The sequence below is a fragment of the Neomonachus schauinslandi genome, chromosome 12 (genome assembly GCF_002201575.2).
Source record: "Neomonachus schauinslandi chromosome 12, ASM220157v2, whole genome shotgun sequence".
NCBI lineage: Eukaryota > Metazoa > Chordata > Mammalia > Carnivora > Phocidae > Neomonachus > Neomonachus schauinslandi.
Genome location: NC_058414.1, coordinates 56,753,919 through 56,778,021, shown reverse-complemented (window position 1 = coordinate 56,778,021; position 24,103 = coordinate 56,753,919). Strand labels below are relative to the sequence as shown.

The 24,103-nt window shown below is 37.6% G+C and overlaps 3 protein-coding genes across 12 annotated transcripts in view; 1 reads left to right on the top strand and 2 right to left on the bottom strand.

The window, feature by feature from the left end:
- Positions 1–485: 485 nt before the first annotated feature.
- Positions 486–12,190, bottom strand: CBX3 (chromobox 3). 2 transcript variants are annotated; one of them, XM_021689810.2, is made up of 7 exons: positions 12,081–12,190; positions 11,339–11,726; positions 9,844–9,895; positions 6,840–6,982; positions 4,358–4,520; positions 2,112–2,206; positions 486–1,750 (listed from the first exon to the last, which is right to left on the bottom strand). In XM_021689810.2, exons 3-7 carry the CDS (start codon positions 9,865–9,867, stop codon positions 1,624–1,626), a joined length of 552 nt encoding a protein of 183 aa, XP_021545485.1. In that variant the 5' UTR covers positions 9,868–9,895; positions 11,339–11,726; positions 12,081–12,190; the 3' UTR covers positions 486–1,623. The 2 variants fall into 2 exon arrangements, with proteins under 2 accessions (XP_021545485.1, XP_021545484.1); XM_021689809.2 differs by lacking the exons at positions 11,339–11,726; positions 12,081–12,190 and adding an exon at positions 11,061–11,187.
- On the top strand, positions 11,349–22,701 carry HNRNPA2B1 (heterogeneous nuclear ribonucleoprotein A2/B1). Of its 9 annotated transcripts, none has more exons than XR_002480313.2 (13): positions 12,176–12,388; positions 15,284–15,319; positions 15,417–15,527; positions 15,721–15,867; positions 16,152–16,362; positions 16,494–16,595; positions 16,672–16,752; positions 17,485–17,547; positions 18,840–18,959; positions 19,221–19,343; positions 20,017–20,099; positions 21,479–21,616; positions 22,160–22,701. XR_002480313.2 is itself a non-coding variant. In XM_021689804.2 (12 exons), the coding sequence occupies exons 1-11, from the start codon at positions 12,383–12,385 to the stop codon at positions 20,076–20,078; spliced, it is 1,062 nt and encodes a 353-aa protein (XP_021545479.1). In that variant the 5' UTR covers positions 12,176–12,382; the 3' UTR covers positions 20,079–20,099; positions 22,160–22,701. The 9 variants fall into 9 exon arrangements, 3 of the variants coding, with proteins under 3 accessions (XP_021545483.1, XP_021545479.1, XP_021545477.1); XR_006541062.1 differs by having other exon boundaries at positions 20,256–21,616; XR_006541063.1 differs by lacking the exons at positions 15,284–15,319; positions 21,479–21,616 and adding an exon at positions 20,256–20,700 and having other exon boundaries at positions 11,349–12,388; positions 22,164–22,701.
- The window catches only part of NFE2L3 (NFE2 like bZIP transcription factor 3), a 31,486-nt gene continuing 29,515 nt past the window's right edge, over positions 22,133–24,103 (bottom strand). The window contains exon 5 of the mRNA XM_044920249.1: positions 22,133–22,260. Coding sequence (XP_044776184.1) covers positions 22,133–22,260 — 128 coding nt within the window. The remainder of the gene's footprint in view (positions 22,261–24,103) is intronic.

The following is a 24,103-nucleotide window of genomic DNA, read 5'->3' as shown; positions in this document are numbered from 1 at the left end:
GCAGTGCTAGGTATATAAAGAGATAAGTAATAAATAGCTTAGTATAGATAGGAATTAAAAAAAATTTTTTTAATTGAGGTATAAATTAACATATAACCTATCAGTTTCAGGTGTACAACAGGATTAAATATTTATATATTGCAAAATGATTTCCTTTTCTCTGTATGGATTTTGAAAATTAGTAGAAATGTGTCTATCACAACAGAATCAGTCCTATAACTGTTTTTCAGACAGAAGTTTTAACAAACTAGATTCTAAGTATCAAAATTTCATTTTAATGAAGCAGATTCCTCTTAGGCATCCCAAGAAACCAATTTTCATTTTTGTGGAAATACATATTCTAGTAAGTTTGAAACTCCTCAGCTCAAAAGATCAAAGACATGTACTCTGATGCTTTAGTGTTATTTATAAACACGAAGAGGATTCTAAGGTTATGTTTCTACTTCCACTAGAAAGACAATCAGATAAAAAAAAGTCTAATCACATAAAGGAATATAAAACTATTTATTGACCACTGTTTACCAGTATTTACAATAAAGTAAACAATATACAGTTGGATAACATTCTGACTACAAAGTTATTGTTTTTCCTGGTTTCTGCTGAACCAGTAACTCAAATACTGAGAAGACTGAGCCTACATGTCAGGAACAAGTTGGGATAAAGAAAATACATGCAGGTTAAGAATCTGGATTATAAAAGTCTGTCCACCCATTTATTCCAGCAGGAGCTAAATTGCCAACATCTCTAACCATCTGATTATGATTAGGTTTCCATGAACAAAGTCTTAGACACTCCATGAATCATGACCTTTTAGTCAATACAGCACAGAGATTTCAACTTCTTGAAAAGGAACGGTTCACTAGAAGGAACCTTTAAATGTCCATTTAACTAAGTTTTGCTTACCTAATTAAAACACACCAGGACTTGTCTAGTTTTGTCATTTGGGTGGGGAGGTTGTTGGTGGTGATAAAATTTTCCTTTTAGGGAACTTGCAAATGAACTTGCATTTATGACTGTAGATATGAATATGGATTCAGATATTGCTGCTTTTAAATTGTCCAATTTAAAAATTTGAAAGGTTAAGGCTTCAGGAAAAACTTGTTTAACTTTAAGTGATTTCTTAAGTTGCTGAAAATGATAGCATCCCAGAAACATGGGCTTATCCATGGTTATAAATGCTGTTTTTGTTTTGGTGAATGTTAAAAAAACAAAAACCATTTATGTATGTATTTTAAGTATACACACAAAAACCCCTTAAATAAACAAAAGACCCAGAATGGTCCTCAGGCATATAGGAGTTAAACACAAATTCTGACTGAGTAACGACTATGAAATTTCCCCCAACATTTAGAAAAGGTGTTCTCTAATGCAGGGGGATAATATACCATGGTCTCAAATATTTTTTTCTGATAAAGGAAGCAACTACAGAAGGCTTTTATTTGTTCAAAGTAACCAGTGCTATAGATGCAAAAAAAACCCAACAACTCCCCCAATACTACTTCAAAACAAACGTATCAAACGTGATTTTCATTAGAATGTTATTTCTTCACACTAATAAATCAAAAAACAAAGACCCAGATTTTATATATATATATAAATATATATAAAAAGCAACGCAAACAATTATTGAGCTTCATCTTCTGGACAAGAATGCCAAGTTAGTCTCTCTTCATAAAAAGCAATTACAATCTGAGGACACTTCATATTTGCCTCTTTTGCCAGCACCAAGTCTGCCTCATCTGAATCTTTCCTGTTGTGAGGAAAAAAAGGTTCAGTCAAAAGTCTCAACTGTTTTTGCCAACTGAGAATCTTTCACTTAAGTCATAATTCAATCAAAAGATACTGAAGTGCTTCAGAAGCAGATACTTGTGGCTGTGTTCCAATAAAACTACATTTTCCCAAACAGGCTAATCTTTGCTTTAAAACACCATTAGCAAAAAAAACAGAACAAAACCAAAGACCCCCCAAACTACAAAAATCCTAGAATCATCCTTTCAGCAGATACTATCTAATGATGAAAACTATAAAACCTTTTCTAGGTAAGGCTTCACAAATTAAAAAAAAAATCTACTCTTACTTTAAAATAGAATGGCAATCATCTGCACACTCACCATTTCATGAGAAACATTAATTCTCCACTGCTGTCTGTGGCACCAATTATTCGTTCAGGATCAAGACCTCTGGCAAAGCCTCTTGGTTTATCAGCCTGATTAAAAGATGTTAAAGGACTCTTTACATAAATGTTTCACCGACTTTCCATATTGCAAACTAATAATACTAACTTCCAATTTGTTTTCATGAAATATAGCTTTCAAATGAAAGTGAAAAAAAAAATGACAGGAGAAAGAACTCTTATTTAGTACTAAAACACATTGTAATTTCCATTAACCTTCCAAGAAAAAACAAATCCAGGTATCTAAAAGTATTCTGAATTCCAAGGCAAGAAAATAAATACCTTTCTTTATCCTAACACATCAGAAGACAGAACTGTGTAGGCACACAAATTAATCCCTTTATTTCTGCTAACTCATCAATAATTATAAATTCTTTAAAGTTAGTATTCCAAATCACTTTTAGGAATTAGTCTAAATTACCCACAAATTTTTAAAGCACACACAAAATACAAATAGCCAAATAGTAAAAACTTTGAAACTCAGACTGATCAGTATTGTAAGCGATCTGCCTTGTAGGAAACCTTAAAAAATACTTAGCATAAACCAATGGTTCTAAAAGCGTGGTCTCAGGATCCCTGGGGATCCCTGAGACCTTTAGTGGGTGTCTGTTTATCTTGCAAGGTCCCCTTCTTTCATTTATCTTTGACTTCAGAATATCTTCATATGCCTCTACCAAACAACATTAAGACAGCAAATCAAATGCAGAACTGTCTTAAGCTAGACACTGAAAAGATGTGCAAAACTGTAAAATGCCACTTCTCATTTAAAGTTATTTTTCGTAAGTTATGAACATGCAATAGGTTTTGTCTTTCTTAACTGAATACACAAATGTTTTAGAACTTTGTTTTAATTTCTGATATAGTTAGGATTGATGGTCGTAACACATATAAATAAAAGTTCTCTGAGATTCTCAATATTCTAGAGTATTAAAGGGGTTCTGAGACCAAAAGAGTTTGAGAACTGCTTAGATTAAGAAATCCCTTCTCCCTACCAGACTTTCATATCAATATCCCAGGTTCTGGAGTCAGATTACCTGGGTTAGTTAGAATGACGACTCTAACCTTTACTGTGTGGCTTTGGGCAAGTTAACCTCTCTGTGGTTCAGGTTCATTACCCTATAAAACAGGAATGATAATACTATCTGTCTCATGGACGTTTTGTAGTATAAAAAATGCAAATTAAGTTATGTAGAACACTGCTCGGCACATTCTAAGAGCTCAGTGTAGGATAACTACTGTTATTAAACAGTGCTTCTGCTGAATATACGGTTGACTTTCAATTAATGCATATGGATTCTTAACACTGTTACCTTTTTGCTTTGGCTGCTAAAGCATCCAGAACCAAATTTGTAGTCAACCTCTGCTTCTCATCTGGAAAATGGGGATAATACCTATAATCTTAGCAGACCTGCCATGAAGATTTAACAGGTTATCTGTAAACTACTTGGCATCTAATTCAGATGATCAAATTTTAAATCCAAAGACCTTATCAATGTTAGTTCCCAAGCCTAAATGCTAATTCAGAATCAAGACCTTTTCCCAAATTGCCAGCAGGCATGGTAAATAGGACAATCTGTTTTGGAGCCGAAGGTATAAAGCAAGTAGTTTTATGTTTTGCCCAAAGCCACGGACACATTAGTGAAGCAAAGACTGGGTCAAAATACCCATGTAGTTAATGAACCAGCTGTCTCAATTCACACCAAAAAATATTAAAAAAATTGTATTACCGAAGATTATATACTTCAAAATCAGAATGTTGCTTGGCAATATTCTGACAAAACAAAGATCACATGTGAAAGTACCTGCTGGTGGTCAGTGCCACCAATGGTCTATAATCAGAATGTGCTTTGTGGATTGTTTGTACTGTATTGTAAAGGATTGCAATGATCTAATCTTTGTGTTCACTGTATTTAAGACTGCCAGTCCTGGATCACAGGAAATGGACCTTATCAGGAATCAACTCCACGACTCTACTCAAAGTAACACTAGCACAACAATGTGAGTCGTATAAGCACTTACTACTGAACATTTATATGATGCAGGCTAAATCATGCCTATCCTTTCTGTCCTGAATATTAAGCATTAAAAAGTATTTGAATTCTTAAAAGTATCTTTAATGTATTTTAAAAATCAAGCCATCAACCTTTTACCAAGTCAGTCTGCTGGGCAATATTTTATACTTACAGCGTCTCTTTTCTTCTTTGATTTGCTATCATCAGATTCACTGTCAGATAAAGATTTTCTTTTTGTACCATCTTTTTCTTTACCAGCTTTTTGAGAATTAAGAAATGCTTCAATTAACTCTGGACAGTCTAAATTTTCTTCAGGTTCCCAAGTATTGTCAGCACTGGGTTCGGTTAAAAAAAAAAATCAATTAAATATGATTCATTACCATCATCTACATTCATTTAACATGTATCTAAAAAAAAGTCTGCTGTACTGCAGATGCTTACCTTTTTCTCCCTATCCCCATTCTTTTGATAAAATCTGCTTATACTTCCTGTGTTTATTTTCTTAGCCTCTAGTAAGTGTGCAGTCTGCTGTATTACCTCCAAGTTAACATACCTGCTCTGGCAGAATAATTGGAACTAATATTTTCCCCAGTTACACAGACAACCCACTCCAGAATCTCTCTGCAAAGGCTTTTTAAAAATGAGGATTCCCTATTCCCACCCCAAATTACTTTATCAGATCAGTCAGACTATGTCTCTAGTTGGGACCTTCAACACCACGTTTGAAAACACAAAAATTCTAAGGCATTCTATATGTGAGGCAGTATTTTCAACTTCTGCTGGGTGCTCAGATTGGGCAATGATAAAAAGCAGGGGTTGGCAACCCAAAGGTCAAACCCAGCTTTTGTATGTTGGGCCAACTAAAAATGTTTTTCACATTTTTAATTGGGAAAAAATTTCAAAATGACAATTATAGGAAATGAAGGCCCATTCATTAGAACACAGCCATGCTCCTTTGTTTAACGTAGTGTCTACGGCTGCTCTTGTACTGTATTTGCAAAGTTGAGTAATTGTGAGAGGTCTATAGCCCACAAAGCCTAAATTATTTATTTACTACATGATTCTTTAAGGGAAAAGTTTGGCAATCCCTGATATAATGCCAAAATGACTACTTTCATGTGTTTTTCAGAAGGACTGGAAAGAAAATGAGTATCAATTACCAAACGTGAATGTTAGATAATCCTACACTAGTGATACGCTTGCTAACTTTTTTTTTTAAGACTCTACGCCCAATGTGGAGCTCAAACTCACGACCCCCAAGATCAAAGAACCGCATGCTTTACTAACTAAGCCAGCCAGGTGCCCTATAGGCTTGTTAACTTTGTGCACTCTGATCCAAAAAGCCTTTAAAGAACAAAATAGAATGAAATTAATCATTTTAGAGTGATAGAAAAGAAAGGCACTGTTTACAACTTGGGGTCTTCTGATATCCTGAGATGCTAAAACTGGCAAACTTGAATCAGAGGATAGAGAAGGACTAAAGAGTTGAAGCAGAGCTTCCATTCTGTAGTGTTACTTTAATTACAGACTTCTGTATTACCTAATACATTGTACTGCACATAGTAGGTTCTCAGCCATACTAATGGCCTTAAGTTTGAGAGAAAGAGGGAGAAAAGGAGTTAAGTCTCTTAACATTTTGATGGGCTGGACAGAGACAACCAGCATTTAATGTCTCATGAGATTTCAAAACAACAAAAAACCTATCACATGAAGGTGATCAATTCTTTGGCATACTGGTTACATCTAACTTTAAAATAGTTCAGACTTATTTTGCTTTGTTCTGCTATCTGTAAGGAAATTTTTCTAGTGGCAAATTATGAACTTATACTATATACTTAAGCTCAACTAAGGATACTAGAAGGATAAAATAAAGAACCTTAAATCTTCCACTCAACTTGTAATTCCCAAATTGCTATGGTGGGGCAAGTAGTAGGTAAGAGATATTCCGAAGCCTAATTATTTGACTAGAACACTCCCCCATCTCCACCAAACTCAGAAAACTGTTGTCTATCTCTACCTATCCATTTTCAGTAAGTCACTGACGACAGAGCCTTGCTGTTTTTGTGGTATAAGGCAGATTTAGCACATGATAAATGTTAAATATAAAACTGGAATTCCTGCATGAGTTATTTGCAATACAGCTAACATTATAAAATTATGAGAGCAATTAGTAACAAGGAACATAAAGAACTAAGGAGCTTAAAAAATGCCCACACCACTTCTTAAGAGATTAGGATACAGTAAACCTAGTGCATCCTAGAGGTCCTGGATGATAAGCACTTCTGTTCAACACCCACCAGTCTACCTTATATAACTTCAATACTTTTAGTGTTCTCTGTATATAAGAAAACAATGTCAATTAGATACTCTAATTAGTACAATATCTAACCACATTAAAATGCATTACACAATAAACTGTATGCCTATAAATTTGACTCTCCAAGTCAATCAACTAATTTCAAATGTGCTTGGTTACAACTGTAGGCTAAAGACAGGACTCTTTTTAAACAGGTCTCAAAGTACCCTGGAATAAAGGTGTCTTTAAATGAAAAGAATGTATGGGGAAACGGATTTTAAAAACCCCAGACTAAAAGCAAATTTTAAATGTCACTTAGGTGCAGTTAAACATATAACAGAAGCACCAGATTCCTTACTCTGTAAATCCCTTCCACTTCAGGAAATACTCCACCTTCCCATTCACTACACGTCGGTCCAGTACTTTTTCCACCACAAATTCTTCAGGCTCTGCCTCTTCTACTTTTTTACTCTTTCCATTTTGTTTCTTTCCCATTTTTTGCTAAAATAAAACAAAAGAGACATTTAAGAAACTTTTCTTTTTTCACTTTTGAGTACATTTTAAAGGCTAATATTCATATTATCGTTACATCTGACACCTATATTTTTACTTCTATATCCCAGGGCAGACACGTTCTGAAAAGATAAAAGTCAACAGATAATCAAAAAGAATACTTAATTCCCTTTTAGCTCAAACCTATCACCCACCCCTTTCAGCTGAAATAATACAATCAAAAACACTATCTGGAAAATATTCTTATCTTTTCTAAATCTAATGTCTTACCTAGTTTACAAGACCAGGTTTACTAGAGTTTGCACTCTTTTTAACTACAACACAGCAACAAACAACTACAAAGTATTAGAAGATGATACAAAGAGAGTAAATACTAATGAGACCTTATTAAGTGAACCATAGTCCCATTTAAAAACTACAGCCCCCAAACACTAACAACTCTCTTTCTCAATATAAACACCAATGTTAAAAGTCTCAATTATACAGAAAGAGGTAAGTGCAGAATGAAAACATGGTTCAGAATCCTGAGATCAATTGTAGAGTCAACTAAGACCATGAATAGGTTAAAAAGGACACTACTATTGTTCCATAATTTCTGTATATAATATTACAGATCACACAGAACAAAGTTACGTGGTCACTTGAAGAGGCCAAAATAATTCTCTAATGTGAAAATCCTTCTTTCTTGGTTTCTCAAGTGTTAAAATGGTAGCCAACGAAACTCACCTTAAACAAATTTTTAGATTAGTATTTTCTTTTTTGTGTTAACACTATGAGAAAAGCCAAAAGACCAAACTAAAACCACTATTTTCCAATAACTCATGTTATGAAGACTGAAAGCAGATAAAACAAAAAACTGAAATGGTTAATTAGAAGAGACGAAGCGGGGAAAATCTCCAATGTTATGTTAATTTTAAAATAATTTCAGTGGTGCTATTAAAAAAAAAAAACTTAACTGCCTAGTCATTAAAGTCACCTCTCCACATAGCATACAAGCAGAAAAGTAACAACAGCAGTGCCTCAAGCTTGCAAAAGGACATTAAAATTAAAATTATGTAATTATTCAGAGGTGTACACACATATAAAAAATAAAAATCCTCTGGAATTTAAAATAACCCAGCAAATATCTGCTTTTGTTGGATACCATCTCCAAATCAGGCCTTACAATTTTCTTTCTTCTTATAATTTTCATTAGTCAAGACACTTGGGTATTGCAACCAGTCGGAGTGCTTTTTGCTTCTGTACAAGGAATGGTAGCAAGAGAAAAGAAAAACTGTCGCCTACTCGATACTGATCTTAAATGATAAACAAATCAGCTATGTTCATGAAAATAAGAGATTAACAGAATAAAGAGGATAACAAAAATAAACACAAAGTGAAAAGAATAAACACTAATACTATGGCACTCACAAGCTGGTTACAAGTAAGTGTTCACCTTTTTCTTTTCAGAAGAAAACTCACCCACTTTCCCACCTAAACTAACAAACCTCATCTCTTAGAAGATTAAGAAAAACTTTCAAAGTTGTCAATTTATGATCCTTTAGCAAAGAGTAAGATAATTAAGTATCATTTAGTTATGGACACTGAAGACTCTCAAAACTGTGTGCCAAAGCAACAGAAGCATCTATGTTTGCTTCTGTATCTCTATTCATCCTCAAAGTCCCAGGGACAGCTAGTTCCTTCTCTTTCCAGTACCTGAAGGTCACAGGTCATACAGTCAATTCAATTATCTACACTTTAGTCTACCACTTACGGAATTTGAAGGACAGTTCAATCCTGAGGGGGCATAGAAGATGCTTTGTGTTTTTTTCCATTAACGGTTTTGATGGGAATCATTTGTGCCACAGAATTTGTATTTATTTCAATGTTCCCAGAATATTTGAGTTAAACGTGCAACCTCTTGATGGCAAAGATTAAAAACCAAACTTGCCTTTTTAGTATGAAACCCAAGGGGAGAATATACAAACCAAAAACCAATCTTTTGCTTTATTTAGATGTTAACACTGACCTTTAATACAATTCCAGTTATTGATGAAATGTATTAGAATTACTGTGAGAACCATTAACTTTGAATTTCACTATTTTTATGTGAATATTTCAGTGTTTTCAAAAAATCTGTAACTTGACATGGCTGAACATATGTATGTCTTTACACATTCATAGAACTTTTAATGAAGTTTAAGAATGCAAACTTAGGGTTTAAGACAGTGGAGAGAAAAAATGTAATTGCTCGCAAGATCCAAATCTACTCTTCTGCCCTTCTTGGACATATATATGATTTTATTTGGTATTAAAAAAAAACCATGGCAATGATTTGAATTTAAGACCTTTATGTATTTTAGAATAATCAAATTCGAAATAGGACAACATGAGAAAAGTAACTGAATGACCTTTGTCCCAATCTAGGTTCTTTAAACTGAGCAATACTGAAAATACCTGGATTCTCTAGAATTCATTATAGGGTGACTTAGGGACTGTTACGCCAATGAGCAAGGGCGTTACAGCATTGTGTTTATGCTTGTAAAAATTCTTCCATGTTGCGAAAGTTTATTTTTATTTCAAGATAAAAATACTCTGTAAAATTCATTGTACTATCCTGCCAAGATTAGGTTTCTCTAAATGGATTAAGACACTATTCAGCCAGGTCAATAAGTATCTCAATGTAATGATTTCGTTTTTGCCTCTATTTCTCCCCATTACAACACTGCGGGGGGGGGGGGGGGGGGGGGGGGGGGAACTGGGAAATACATGTGGATGTAAATATCTCAACCACAGAGATGCAAACTTATAATTTTGGGGAAAAAAATTTGAGTTAGATCCTTACAAATTTTAGGTTTTCATGAACTTACCAATGTAGTTTTATTGGAGGCCATTTTTTATTGCAGACTTGAAGAGCTATTACTAGAAAAATGCATGACAGTTAAAAAGAAGTTTGCACGACACAAAAAAGGAAGCTAAACACAAGTTCTGTTTGGATTCCAACCCCCACTATGTATCGTATATTGTAAAACTTGTACTCAAATCCAGAGATGCAGATTTGAGATCCTGCGTTATCAGTGATCTATGTTTGCTGAATACATCAGTGCTCTAACCAAGTGGGTCTAGAAAACCTTATTGGGTACGCTGGTATCTGAGACAGTTTTACAAAGGAAAAAATAGCAAAAATTTTTTTCAATATAAGTCCCGTTTATGTCATACCCAGCATTTTTAAGAAAATGGCCAGATAATTTGGTTCAAATTCGACGTGACCACCCAAACAATCACAACGGTATATTATCGTGAATTTCCCCTCTAGACCTTTTAACAGTCCAAAGAGGCGCCTATAAAACCCCAACTTGGTTTCTTGGAAACCCTCCCCCTTTCTAATCACTAGTTTAAAAACTGAAAAAGGAAAAAAACCGTTATCGAGATGCTTCAGTCCCATTTCGTACCACTTTTAAAAAAACAAACCACCTCTTCTATCCGTTCCCCGCAAGCCCCACCCTGCTTAGCGAGGCCTAAACACCCGGCCCCCGCCCCCCACCCAGGAGCGCGGGCCTCGTGGTCAGCCCATCCGCCGGGAGAAACAAAGGCCGCAGCCCGGGGGCTCAAGGGCACTGCACCACCGGGCCCGCGTTGTCCCCCACCCGGCGGTAGCCACGTAACGGAGCGCCCGCCGCAGCCTCGGAACAGCGGGCCGCGCTGATGCGGGAGAACGCACCGCCCTCACTGGAGGCCCAAGTCGCCGACCGAGGCCGTGAGGGGGAGGAGGGCCCCTCATCTTGATCGCGGATGGGGGAGGGGAAAAGGAAATGCGCTTTGTCTAGAAATCAGGCGGCTGTCGCCACGGCTCTCTACCCGCTCGAGAACAGTCTCGTTCTCCCCCTCCCCCACAACTAACTCCAGGCGCCGGCCCAGCGCCAGGCCAGCCGCGGGGTCTCCGCTCGACTCTCCGCTGCTTCCCGCCTGCTCCCCACTCGGGGTCGGGCGGGAAGCAGGGAACTGGGTGGGGGGGATCCCTGGGGCGCAGGTGGTATTTTAAGCACCACCACCGAGTAGAGAAAGAGAGAGAAAGAAAGACACCGACTTCACCGCCTCCGAGCTGCTCCGGGTCCCGGGTCTGCGGCGTCTCCGGCCCTGCGCGCCTCAAGCTCCAGCCACATCCGAGGAGGAGGGGGCTGGGGAGCTGCGCGCCGGGCAGCAGCTCGAGGGGGGTGGGGGTGGTGGTGGCACCGCCCACGCCGGGCGGCCGCGAGGGGCGGGGCGGGCGGGCGCGCGCGCCCGGCGGGGGGAGGGGCCGAGCGCCGCGCCCGCCGGGAACCCGAGCCCGGGGCAGGTGGAAGGGTGCGGCGTGGCTGCACTCACCGTTCGCGGCGTGGGGCCTGGTGGTCCCCGGAGGGGAGGGAGAGGGAAGTTGAGGCGAGGACAGTAACCGATCTTCTAGACGGAGGCGTTTCTGCTTCGCAGCAGCCGCGTCTGGCGCCAAAACCGGGCTCCGCCCACTTCCTCGCCCCTATAAGCGGGTGCCTCCAAACGCTAGGGGTGAGGGAGTAAAGAGAAACTCGGATGGAGAGAATTGGGAGCTAAGAAGGAGTGCCCCTCCCAGACCACCCTCTCCAAAGACCTCTCTTGAACCCAAGGGGTCGACTCCCAAAGACGTTGGCCAGGGTTAGGTTGGTGGAGCGTGAAGTGTAACGTGTTGACTAGAAGTCGCTTCGGGTGTTTCCGGAAGGGGCCGAGTCAGTCCTCAGCGCTGGGGGGAGAATTAGGAGAGGGAAATCGCAAGGGGGAGGTTACAAAGATTATTCTGGCGGGAGCTCGGGGGCGGGGGCGGGGGGGAGGCGCGGATTATCACAGGCTTTGCTGCAGGGACCACCTCCCGGGTTGAGGGGGCTGGACTTTAGGGCTGTGCTTTAAGCTCCTCCCGACAGCGTTAATTTCAAACTGCGCGACCGTTTCTCACCTGCCTTGCGCTAAGGCGGGGGCTGGACCCAATTCCGTGAGAGAGAAATACGCAGGACTCGAGCCTTCCGCAATTCACTGAGACCAGTTACGCAAGTGACGTCAAGCACTACTACTGGCTGCAAGGGGAGGGAGGAGTACGTACCTGGCGTAAGGAGGGCGTAGAGCGTTCCCGCCATTGGCGGCGGTTAGGGCGTTTACGCAACGGCTTGACGTAGGGGAAGACGCGTTAGTCGGGGGGAAGGTTCTAGAAAAGCGGCGGCAGCGGCTCTAGCGGCAGTAGCAGCAGCGCCGGGTCCCGTGTGGAGGTGCTCTTAGCGGTGTTGTTTCTCGAGCAGCGGCAGTTCTCACTACAGCGCCAGGACGAGTCCGGTTCGTGTTCGTCCGCGGAGATCTCTCTCATCTCGCTCGGCTGCGGGAAATCGGGCTGAAGCGACTGAGTCCGCGATGGAGGTAACGGGTTTGAAATCAATGAGTTATTGAAAAGGGCATGGCGAGGCCGTTGGCGCCTCGGTGGAAGTCGGCCACCCGCCTCCGTCTGAGAGCGGCGGTGAAATTGGGCCACTTCAAAAGCGGTTGGTTTCAGGGTATTTTTGAAGAGGGTTCGTTAGCGGAGGCCTGATTGAACAGTACCTTCCCCACCCTCAGCCTGCCGGCGCCATTTCCCTTTGCTGGGGGTGGGGGATGGGGAACTTCCACATGGCGGATGCAGCCCTCGTTCGGCGAAAAGTGGGGCGCGGAGGCGGGAATTCTTACTCCCTCTTCAAAGCACGCTGATTTGGGGGCCCTGGCGTCCCCGCTTCTGAGCTTTTCGGCGGGCTTCGGATCCTCCTGAGCGAGGCTGCGGAGTTTCCCCTCCCCCCTCCCCTCTCCCGGGAACCGGATTTGGCGGCCGCCATTTTCATTCCTTTCCTTCCTCGCAGCGTTTTTCTTTTCAATCTCTGGATTCTGCTAGTTTGATTACTTTACCGAAGAATAGAAGTGGTTAACTATTTTTCTTTCTTTTCGGGCTGTTTTCATGCCGTTTCGAGGTGGATTCCGAGTGTTTTGTGAGCTTGGATCTTTAAAAGTCCTGCGCACCTCGTTAGAGGCTCTTTCCTTTCCCCTCGATGAAATGGCGCCATTGCGTTCAGAAGCCACACCGTAGAGCGGGCGGGTGGGGGAGTCGGTTCCCCGGGGCTGGTTCGCACGGTTTAAGAGGAGGAGGTAAAACTACCACCCAGGGTGTCGGGCCCAGTTTTAAGTCGAGCCGTACTAAGAACATTTTGTTTTTCAGTTTCGTGGGTTTTTTTGAGTAACGGTTTTATCTGGGTCTGCGGTGATTAAAAAAGCTAGTTGAATCGCGGGAAACTTTAGAAATAAAAATTCGGAGCCATTAAGTTAGTACCGACTGTGGGTGGCAGTGGGGAAGGTGGTTGGGGGGGGGCATGTCGGTTTCACAATTCTTTACTTTCCTGAAGGATTTCTTTTGAACTGTAGAATTCATACTTCAATATTTTTGCTGGGAAACAATCTTTACTGGGTGACACCAGAGGTTCTTGCGATACGGTAGAAATTAAGAGGAAAATGAAAAATGATTTTATCTTTAGCTCTTTGGTTAAAACGTGGTCCAGTGCTTCGTTACGAGTAACGGCTGGGCCACTATGTATTTGAACTTTGTCATTTGCTTTTCTCATCTCTGTTTGCTATGATGGTTGATCATTACATTGATAAGAATAAGGTCTCAAGCGAAGGGGGCCTGATTGGGTACTTTCTTTGACCTTAAGCACACTTTTAAAATAACTTTGTTTGTAATCGATAGTGGACATCGGGTAAGTTTGGAAAAAAATTGAGGTAAGTAATGAGTTTTTGCCTTTTGTTAGTGATGTGTAAAAATTATTGTAAATGATTTTTTTTAACTGCGTAATGTGGATTGTGAAAGACCGACTTAACGCTAATTAGATAAATAAGCTTAATTTAAATACCAATATGTCAAGTAATCGTATAACGAGTTATTTGAATGTTTTAAGAGCTTGATAGTTTTTTGACCTTTGAAAATTTTTCACAATTCTGAGAACTGTGCAGGGAAAAATCTAAATGCTTATCACTGTTTTTTTGAGCTGTTCGGAAATTTCATGCATGGAGAAAGAAACCTCCATAGAACTGAGTTAGAGAGCTGTAATATTATTTGCTTATGAAGTATTTCCTGTTACATGGAAAATTATATTTGAGCTTTGATTTGTATTATACACTCATAGTAGTTGCCCCTGGACATTATGATCGGTTCTGGTTTCTGAATATTTTAATTTTTTTTAACTTAGTTCTCTGAAAACAAAGTATAACCTGTTTTTTTCTTGACTGACAGCCGAAAATACAGGGCTGTTAATGCAAAATACTTGCTTGGTGGTTTATAGGGCTTAAAATTTTTCAGCCCAGGTCCCCAACCTCCCCTCGTAAAATTAGAGACATTTGTGTTGTGTATTTTGCCAGGTGGCCATTAAGGCCAGTACACCTGAGTTTTTGTGGGTGATTTTTTTTCATGCTTCGATGTAGTGTAAATTGTAGTAGTACAAAATTACTGAGTAGTTAACAGTGATCATTTAAAGTTTTACGGTTTTTGAAAAAGATTATAGCAAATATTTTACTGCATTTATGGTTCAGTAGTAATTCAGATTGTTCTATGTTCTGTAAATACCAATATAAGTGTGCCCTCAAAAAAAACCAGGTATGTTAAAAACTATTGAAGCTCTAAATACCCACCGTTGGTAATAAAAGTCATTTGTGCCTTGGTCAAAGGAAAGAGGCAGATTTTATAAGGATATTTTGGTATTACGCATTGAATGTTTTAAGTCTTCCCCCCACCCCCCATGGAGAGTTGGTGTATGGGGAAAGAATGATTTTTTTCTTAGTGGTTTTTTTTTTTTTAATTGAGATACATTAGAATCACCACCAGAGGGAGCAGTAAAGAGAAAAGATGTCACTGTTTTAGACACGGAATCATGAAATGGTAAATTATGGGTTATAAGTAAAGAACGAACAGTTTTTATGTTAAAAAGCGGTGTATTTACAATGTGTATTTAAAAGCGAGTTACTTTGTTTCGGGCAAAGGATTGAATGCAAATTTTGACAAAAGTCCTTTAAGCCTTCAATGACCAAAGAATAGGTTTATTCCTTTCTCTTCATAAAGTTTTAAGATAAAGGGATGTTAAATTTATTCAAAATAATTTAATGTCAAGTAAATTTAGATCATGCATTAATGACTTTGAAACTTGTGTAGATCAGCTGGGGCAATTTTTTTTGGTGTAACACAACTAATTTGCAGTTTAACATATGGTTTAAATTTGATGTAAGTTTTTTTTTTCCCCCCAGAAAACTTTAGAAACTGTTCCTTTGGAGAGGAAAAAGGTACTCTGCCAGCAGGTCACCTCATATTTAAGAATTTAATTTCCTGCATACAAAGAAGAAATGTAAATAAAAATTGAAATGGTGTTTTCCTTTGCAGAGAGAAAAGGAACAGTTCCGTAAACTCTTTATTGGTGGCTTGAGCTTTGAAACCACAGAAGAAAGTTTGAGGAACTACTACGAGCAATGGGGAAAACTTACAGACTGTGTGGTATGTTACATAAAAGTGCCTACAGATAACTAGTCTTTCAACTGTTGGGCTACTGTGTTTAAGATGTTGAGTAAAATATGGAGAAAATTATTTTAATGTCTGTGTTCATTGTGAGAACTGCTAGTCTTTTAAATTGCTAGTTCATAACATAAGTAATGAAATGAGGGGCTAAAGTTTCCCCTTTGGTTTTAAGGTTATGAGGGATCCTGCAAGCAAAAGATCAAGAGGATTTGGTTTTGTAACTTTTTCATCCATGGCTGAGGTTGATGCTGCCATGGCTGCAAGACCTCATTCAATTGATGGGAGAGTGGTTGAGCCAAAACGTGCTGTTGCAAGAGAGGTGAGCAAATATAACTGTACAATAAATATGAAAAATATTCTGTCTCACTGAAGATTAGACTAACATTTGAAAGAATTAAGTTTCCTATCTTTTTAAAGCCGTTAGTTTTGTATTCTTTGCTTTTTTTAGATTTACATATTTCTTTCAAAAACTGGGTTCTTAGTCGTAAGCTGATGCTTTACCTAATGCGTTAGAGGATAAAAGCTATCTTTGGTACCCGGATAATGTGCTTTAAATCATGTTTTGGTTTCTTCTGTTAAGATTTTTTTCTCCCATTATTTCAGGAATCTGGAAAACCAGGGGCTCACGTAACTGTGAAGAAGCTGTTTGTTGGTGGAATTAAAGAAGATACTGAGGAACATCATCTTAGAGATTACTTTGAGGAATATGGAAAGATCGATACCATTGAGATAATTACCGATAGGCAGTCTGGAAAGAAAAGAGGCTTTGGATTTGTTACCTTTGATGATCATGACCCTGTGGATAAGATTGTGTGTAAGTATCTATAAGTAGTAGGGGTGTGGTTTTTTATAAGGTTTTGGGTTTGTTGATTTTATTAAAAAGTAGATCGTATAAGTTGCTTACTGATAATGTTGATATAATGGAGTGTGAACTTTTCATTGCAGTGCAGAAATATCATACCATCAATGGTCATAATGCAGAAGTAAGAAAGGCTTTGTCTAGACAAGAAATGCAGGAAGTCCAAAGTTCTAGAAGTGGAAGAGGAGGTAACTTTTCTGTTTATTTTTCTTTTTAAAACTTATTCGAATAAATGCTTGTTACTAACCTGGGCATTTACTACAGGCAACTTTGGTTTTGGAGATTCTCGTGGTGGTGGTGGAAATTTTGGACCAGGACCAGGAAGTAACTTTAGAGGAGGATCTGGTAAGTCGGGAGTTCTTAGTGTTAGAAGGGTGCATGTGCTCAATTAAAAACTCTGTTTGAATTAGATTCAGGAAATCCAATCTTAATTTTTTTAAGTTATTTTAAGACTTAGGCAGATTGTATCTTGGTGGGATATTCTAAATTAGCCAGGTAGGAAGTTACAGTTAAAAACATCTTATAAATTGTAATTCAAGATAATCAGTTGCAGAGTTCCTTTTTTAGGGTAGTCAGCTTTAAAAAAAAAAAAAAAAAAGTTACATCAATTTTAACTAGCCTAAATGAGTGTTGCCCCTCAATGGGAAGTGAAGATATTGTGGAGGCTTTATGTATAGGCTCTAAGAGGTCTGTATCAGTTAAATATTTTTCCTTTAGGCTTCAGATATATTTGAATTACTAATGTAATGAGGTGCCAACAGAGAAACCTGCTGCCCCATTCAATGTCATTCTTATGCATAAATAAATGGAATCTCTTAAAATTGAGTCTTGCCAAGTCCAAGCCCTCAAATTAGGCAATTATCCTTAAAAGATTTAATTATATACGCTTTTGTATTTTAAGAAATAAGTAAGAGTGGTGTTACTTATTTCTTCTTAAAATACAAAACACCACTCTTCTAGCACAAGGAGGGTGGTTCCTAATAATTTTCACTCAGACATGCTAATAAAGAATGCGGAGGGAAGAAATTGTAACTAGGGCGAAGAGCGTATAATGATTTTTTTTCCTGTTTCTAACAGATGGATATGGAAGTGGTCGTGGATTTGGGGATGGCTATAATGGGTATGGAGGAGGACCTGGAGGTCAGTTTTTTCTGCATTTTAGTTTGTGACTTAAAAGATCAAAGCACTACATATTTTTGTATAGTTGTATGTCTATATTAATTTTTAATGTTTTGCATTTGTAAAGGGCTTAGGTGGTAGTGGTTCAGTTATTTGGTTATTCCTTTATAATTTGCATCTTAGTTGTATATCCTTTGGAAAGTATTTTTGCTTGGCAGGTGTAGATACCAGTTGCAAAATCATTTAGGGAGGATTTTAATAGAGAATTTAAAGATGCTGTCATGCTATCCCATTGTTTCTCAAGCAAAGAATTTAATCTAGATGTATTCTATATGCTGTTTTCCTGAAAAACAGACCACTAGATGTGATCATGGTCAACATGTAAGGGGAAGGATATATAAGATCAATTGTTTCTTAAAATTAGTCCCTTACCAAGATAAGTCCCCTAGGGTAATCTGTTTAAAAAAAAAAAGTAACTGAAAGAACTTACTAAAATACACAATTGTACAGTTGTATTCTTGGGACCAGCTAAAGTTGTGAGCCACTGTTGCATGACAAGTGATGTATTAGATGTGTTTTTTTGGAGTACAGAAAAGTTAATACTTACAAAAGTCCTAATAAGAATGGGATGCTAAAAACTGAGCTAGTAATAGAAAAGCTGGTTTTGCCACTCCTTAAGTATGATTATAAGTTAATCCTATATCCTATTTCAGTTTTGTTTGAAATCCAAATACTAATTTGGTATTATGAGAAAGAACAAGGTCTTGTATTTCAATAATTGGAGACTGCCATTTTAAGTTTTTGAATTACATGCAAGTTTGCTAATTTCTGGTCCTCCCCCCATTTCTACTCAGAAGAAGGGTATAGTGGGCATATTATTTAAGAGATAAGGGAATTTATGGGGAAATAACGTTTGCAACTTAATCTTTTGGACCAGTAGGGGGGGGTGTGGCTTTTTTTTGTCCTGCTTACCCTATGCCTCGTCTGCCCCCACAATCCTTACGCAAAATATAAATGTTTCAAGATATCTTCAAGAGAATCTTTAATATTTTTGCTGTCAGGGGAGAGCTGTGGCATTGCAAGTATTTGTCTCTGTAAAGGTCTTTATCCAGTTTAATAGGTGCTCCCTCCCCTAAATGTTTACCAAGGATACGTACTCTGTTCTGCCCTTGAGGCTGTTAAGGAAGAGATTTCATAGAATAAATATTTTGTTTATAAGAATGTGTTTTGGAAAGCTGGAAATGGGTGTGATAAGACAGTTCAAATGCCATTGAAAATATTAAGTAATTACTTAAAGGCTTATTTTATAATAGGTGGCAATTTTGGAGGTAGCCCTGGTTATGGAGGAGGAAGAGGAGGATATGGTGGTGGAGGACCTGGATATGGCAACCAGGGTGGGGGCTACGGAGGTGGTTATGACAACTATGGAGGAGGTAATAAATTCACCTGCAACCTTTATGTGGGAATTTGGATTGGAATTAATGACTTTTAACACGAGATTTTGCATTTCAATGTTGTCAATAGTTGTCTTAAAAAAAAAACTGTAGAGTTGTAGATAGGTGTCTTGCATTTATTCTGATGATTGTTTTTATGGGAGATTTGTCCTAAATATGCTTACCATGTTTCACTGGTTTAATGCTTGAATACGTTATTTTGGAAGTTATTGTGCAAAACCTATTTCAATTTTTTCACAGGAAATTATGGAAGTGGAAATTACAATGATTTTGGAAATTATAACCAGCAACCCTCTAACTATGGTCCAATGAAGAGTGGAAACTTTGGTGGTAGCAGGAACATGGGGGGACCATATGGTGGAGGTAATTTATTAGATTGTTTAAATTTTGTGATTAAAGAATACTTCCATGACTTTAAGAATGGAAGATCTCTCCTGATTGCTAGTTTAATACTTCCATTGTAATTCAGTGTTAATTGAAATGGTGTGGATATTCAGTGGTATAAAATATTTAGGACTTGGGAAAGTAAGACATTTCAGGTGGGGATCTTTTTCCTTGGCTAATTATTTCCTTAAAAAAAAAAAAAGCCAAAGAAGATTGAGCACATTGCAAGGTGTATAAAGTTCTAGGAATTCTCTCTTTTAAAGTTAATTGAATAAAAACTTGGGATTATTTACTAAAAGTATTATTTAAGGTCTTGAGAAAGTTTGTAGTAGTACTAAATCAATGTTTTTATGCCTCTTCTGTTTGCTTTATGTTTTTTTAACTCTGTACTGACTCCAATGATTGTGGTAGACAACCCTGTAAAGGAATAGCAGCAGCAAATACATGTTTTCAAGTGTAAAGGGCAAAATTAAACTTTTTGTGAGTCTGGATAATTGATCTCTCAAGGTTAATTATAAGCAAATAACAGGTTATGAGCTGTGTGTTTCAATGAGTGTAGGTCTATAAAATAGAAATTAGCTATAGATAGTATTAGGCTTATTACGGAAAATGGAAGTAAGTTTGCTTTCTCTTGCTGTTTCAATGATTCTAGGAAACTATGGTCCTGGAGGCAGTGGAGGAAGTGGGGGTTATGGAGGGAGAAGCCGATATTGAGCTTCTTCCTATTTGCCATGGGTAAGTAGCTTTTGAGTTTTACATTATTATTGTCTTGGGAGATCTAGCTGCCAGGAGTAAAAGCTTTTTAGGATCATGTTATCTTTCCTTAAAATCTGGTTAGATGGATAATTTCATAACCTATTTTTTTTTTACTCTTTACTTCTGTTGAAACAGGCTTCACTGTATAAATAGGAGAGGATGAGAGCCCAGAGGTAACAGAACAGCTTCAGGTTATCGAAATAACAATGTTAAGGAAACTCTTATCTCAGTCATGCATAAATATGCAGTGATATGGCAGAAGACACCAGAGCAGATGCAGAGAGCCATTTTGTGAATGGATTGGATTATTTAATAACATTACCTTACTGTGGAGGAAGGATTGTAAAAAAAAAAAAAAATGCCTTTGAGACAGTTTCTTAGCTTTTTAATTGTTGTTTCTTTCTAGTGGTCTTTGTAAGAGTGTAGAAGCATTCCTTCTTTGATAATGTTAAATTTGTAAGTTTCAGGTGACATGTGAAACCTTTTTTAAGATTTTTCTCAAAGTTTTGAAAAGCTATTAGCCAGGATCATGGTGTAATAAGACATAACGTTTTTCCTTTAAAAAAATTTAAGTGCGTGTGTAGAGTTAAGAAGCTGTTGTACATTTATGATTTAATAAAATAATTCTAAAGGAAATTGTGTAATTATAGACTTTTTATTTTAAATAAGTTAAGGAGTGGGTAGTATAATTAAGGTCCATTGCAAAGCTGTTGTTATATTTGTGTAAGATAAATGCTGGTCAGATATAAGTGTGTTGTCTGCAATTCATCAGGATTAAATTATCTAGATAACTTAAGGGATATCTCTGCAAAGAGAAACACCTTTTTAGATCTTTTAGATGCTGCTTCTTCAATGCAAGGAAAGGAAATAACCCCAGCGAGGTACTCTTCAGGGATACAGGTCTAGTACAAGAGAACTCTTGACGGCTACTAAGTTCAGCCAGTCTTAAAAAACTGTGCTGTTTCTACAAAGCTTTAACTACAGTAGTTTATAAGGATGACAACGAAAGCTGAGGGTGTAGAGCAAAATAGTTCTAAGCTTCAGTTAAACTTCTTTAGGTAAGATCTTATTTACTTTTCCTTTCTTAATTTTCCTCCCCAAAAGATAAACTAATACTACTCTTCAATGGCCTTTCAGTATAGTGGTTCTTACGTAGTTTAACATAGTTATAAATTTGAGTTTAACAATTTATAAACTCAAGAGAATAATCTTATAAACCCTGTTTTCCAATCTGTCATTTACTTAAATTATTTTGGTTGTTTTTTTCCCCCCCTTTTTTTCCTTCTTTCCCACCCCCCTCCCCCTCTATGAAGATTCAGGTGCTTAACATATCATTTTTTTCCCTGCTGGAATTTTAGCATTGATATGAACCATGGACAAGTATATTCTGCTGCCACAAAGACTGTAAAGTGCTTCATTTCAACAGCTGAGGCGCAAGCCAAGTGATCATTAATAAAGCTTTTCTTGGTTCCTTCAGTGGTGTTGGTAGTAAAATGGTAGGTAAAAGTTAGGCTGCAAGTTGAATAAATCATGAAATTACCCATCATTACACCCTTGTGTATTCACGTTTCTTGGATCAAGCATTTTGAGTGAACCTAGTGGTTTTTATTAAAAATAAAGACATTTTGTTCTTCTGTTATATGGTTGTTCTAGTTTTACATGCTTATCAGAATCAGGTTCAGGAGAAGGTAGGGTAAAATGGTTGAAACTATTTCCAGATGATAGTTTATACTTACAAATAAAGTGTCTACATTATAAATCCTGTATGTATCCAGTACTAAATATTTGGGTTTAAATGTGGTAATTCTTTCCCAACCCCGTACCTTATAGGAGAGATGTAGGTTGGCTGCTGAAATTCTTAAATGTCATCAGTTTGATTTGCCTGGCTTTATTGCCTTTTCAGGAATGTGATAATCAGGGCATATTCTACTGTATGCACCAGTGAGTCTTCTTTGATCCTAAGACCACCACTGAAGTTATTTAGGTTCTTTGGACAAACATGATAAACTTCTTCAGATACTTTTTTTTTCCTTTGGCAGGAAGGTGTCTTGCTGCAGGTAACTAATGAAGAAGTGGTCAACCACAGAGTCTTCAAGAAATAAGAAATTCTGTACCATCTGAAAGTAGTTCTTGTTGGTGCCTTCATTTAAAAAAAAAAAGCACTTTAAGTTTAAAGGGAAATGTTTTCTGATAAAATACAAACTTCATTTAGTACAGGTTCTTAATATAAAACAATTACAAATTGAGTATTGTTTGTAAAAGAGTAACATCAAGTAAGCTAGAGAGAGAAATGTATCATGTTTTAAACTAGGTTTTGTGAGTAGACAGATAAAAATTCTATTTTAAATATAAAGTTTATAAAATAAACACTTTTGTATTCAAATACTTGGTGTAATGTTTACACATAAAATGTGTGAATCTTGTTCTATAAACATTCAGTTGTCTAAAAGATTGCCATCCCCTAGATTTTTAAAGCAGTTTCACAAAGCTATGCATATTGCCATTTTTCTTTCAGTATTGATAGTCAAATAAGAAAAGCATTGTGGACATTTTTGGCTGTCCCTAATAAAATGCCATTCTTTATATACTGTACATTCAGCGTTTGAATACTGCTCTAGTTTTCTGGCTTTACCTTGTATGTTTAACATTGCTGGTGGAGTTGTTGCAAGTATTTTAAACAGTGGTCCCAATTAAGTGACTGCAAAGCACTGAGTCTGTCATGGTAGCTTCTTAAATGTCAGTTACCTTTATATGCCTTTTAACTGAGTTTCAGTGGTTGTCTTTTTAAAGGTTTAAATATGGTGGAGAGAATTTAACAAGCAGTGGCTTTCTTGTATATATTTACCTGAAACAATGAAAGATAACAGGAAAGATACACAGTAAAGTTGATTTAATAACTTTTTTTTGTTTTGATAATGAGGTGTATCTCACAGGTAAGTCAAACTGATGGTTAACAGAAAATGAGCTAAGCTGTTACTTGCTTAAAATATAGATGCGTCCATCATCTGTAAACTTAGAGTACTTGAAAATAAGGTAAATATTTGAAGGTTTTAAAAATGCGGCTCTACCAAGAACTCGAACTTAAAGGAGGTAAATCAAGTTGGTGTATGACAGCACACCCTGAAGTACGCAACCCTTAATCAGGACAAATTTTAAGAAAATTCAGTACACAATAGGCTGAAATGAACTGGCTTATTGCAACTAAGGTAATGTTGAATAATCAACCATAGGCATTTCCCTTGTGTGTCATATATTGGGCTGTTAATTTCTATTAGAACTTCAGATTTAAGGTAGTTTTTAAGTTTTCTAAACGAAGGAAATAACATTTTTTCGCATATGTTGCTGCATTATATCACTACATCAGGCTTAACCTTTAACCTCAATACTTAGCAATTTGGAGCAACAATGAATTTTTTACTTTACATAGTATTTGCAGGTCAACAACTTGAAAACTTAGAGCTGTGTGATTTTTGCTGAAGCTCAGGTTGCAGTTAGGAAAAACTTCACTAGGGCATGCTGACAGGGTTGGCAAGTTGGGGCTGGCTATTTCCTTTCCCTATACTGAGCTTTTGGAGCAATCAAAACCCAATAGAATCAACATTTGGAAGTAGTACTTTGTATTATAATGGTCACATCGTGGATGGAAGGGGTTTACTTCTAGGATTACTGAGAACCCAGCATCATTGGGAGCCATATTGAGGGCTGGCTTCCACATTAGAGGGTTAATCTTTACTGGAAGTTTCTGAAACTGGTTCGTTTTATTGCGTGTAAGGTTTTAAATAACTGGTGTATGGATACAAGCTAAGATGGTCTAAAAGGGATAAGTTTGTACTAAGCGTTTAGAGTACTGAGTTAATTTAAGGAAACTTTAAAAGAATACTCTCAGTAATGACATTTACTAATTCACAAGTGTGGGTTCCTTTCCAAAAAGATAGAAGACATCCCAATATACTAAAAACAGATATATTCTTGGCAAAATTTTA

Excerpts from the sequence above, each read along its gene's own strand:
- CBX3 (XM_021689810.2), bottom strand. The coding sequence starts at position 9,867 with ATGGCCTCCAATAAAACTACATTG. Across the intron at positions 6,983-9,843 it reads CCTCCAATAAAACTACATTG|CAAAAAATGGGAAAGAAACA; the intron begins GTAAGTTCATGA and ends GTTTTATTTTAG. Across the intron at positions 4,521-6,839 it reads AAGTGGAAGGGATTTACAGA|TGCTGACAATACTTGGGAAC; the intron begins GTAAGGAATCTG and ends AACCGAACCCAG.
- HNRNPA2B1 (XM_021689804.2), top strand. Across the intron at positions 16,363-16,493 it reads CCCTGTGGATAAGATTGTGT|TGCAGAAATATCATACCATC; the intron begins GTAAGTATCTAT and ends TTTTCATTGCAG. Across the intron at positions 18,960-19,220 it reads TTATGACAACTATGGAGGAG|GAAATTATGGAAGTGGAAAT; the intron begins GTAATAAATTCA and ends ATTTTTTCACAG.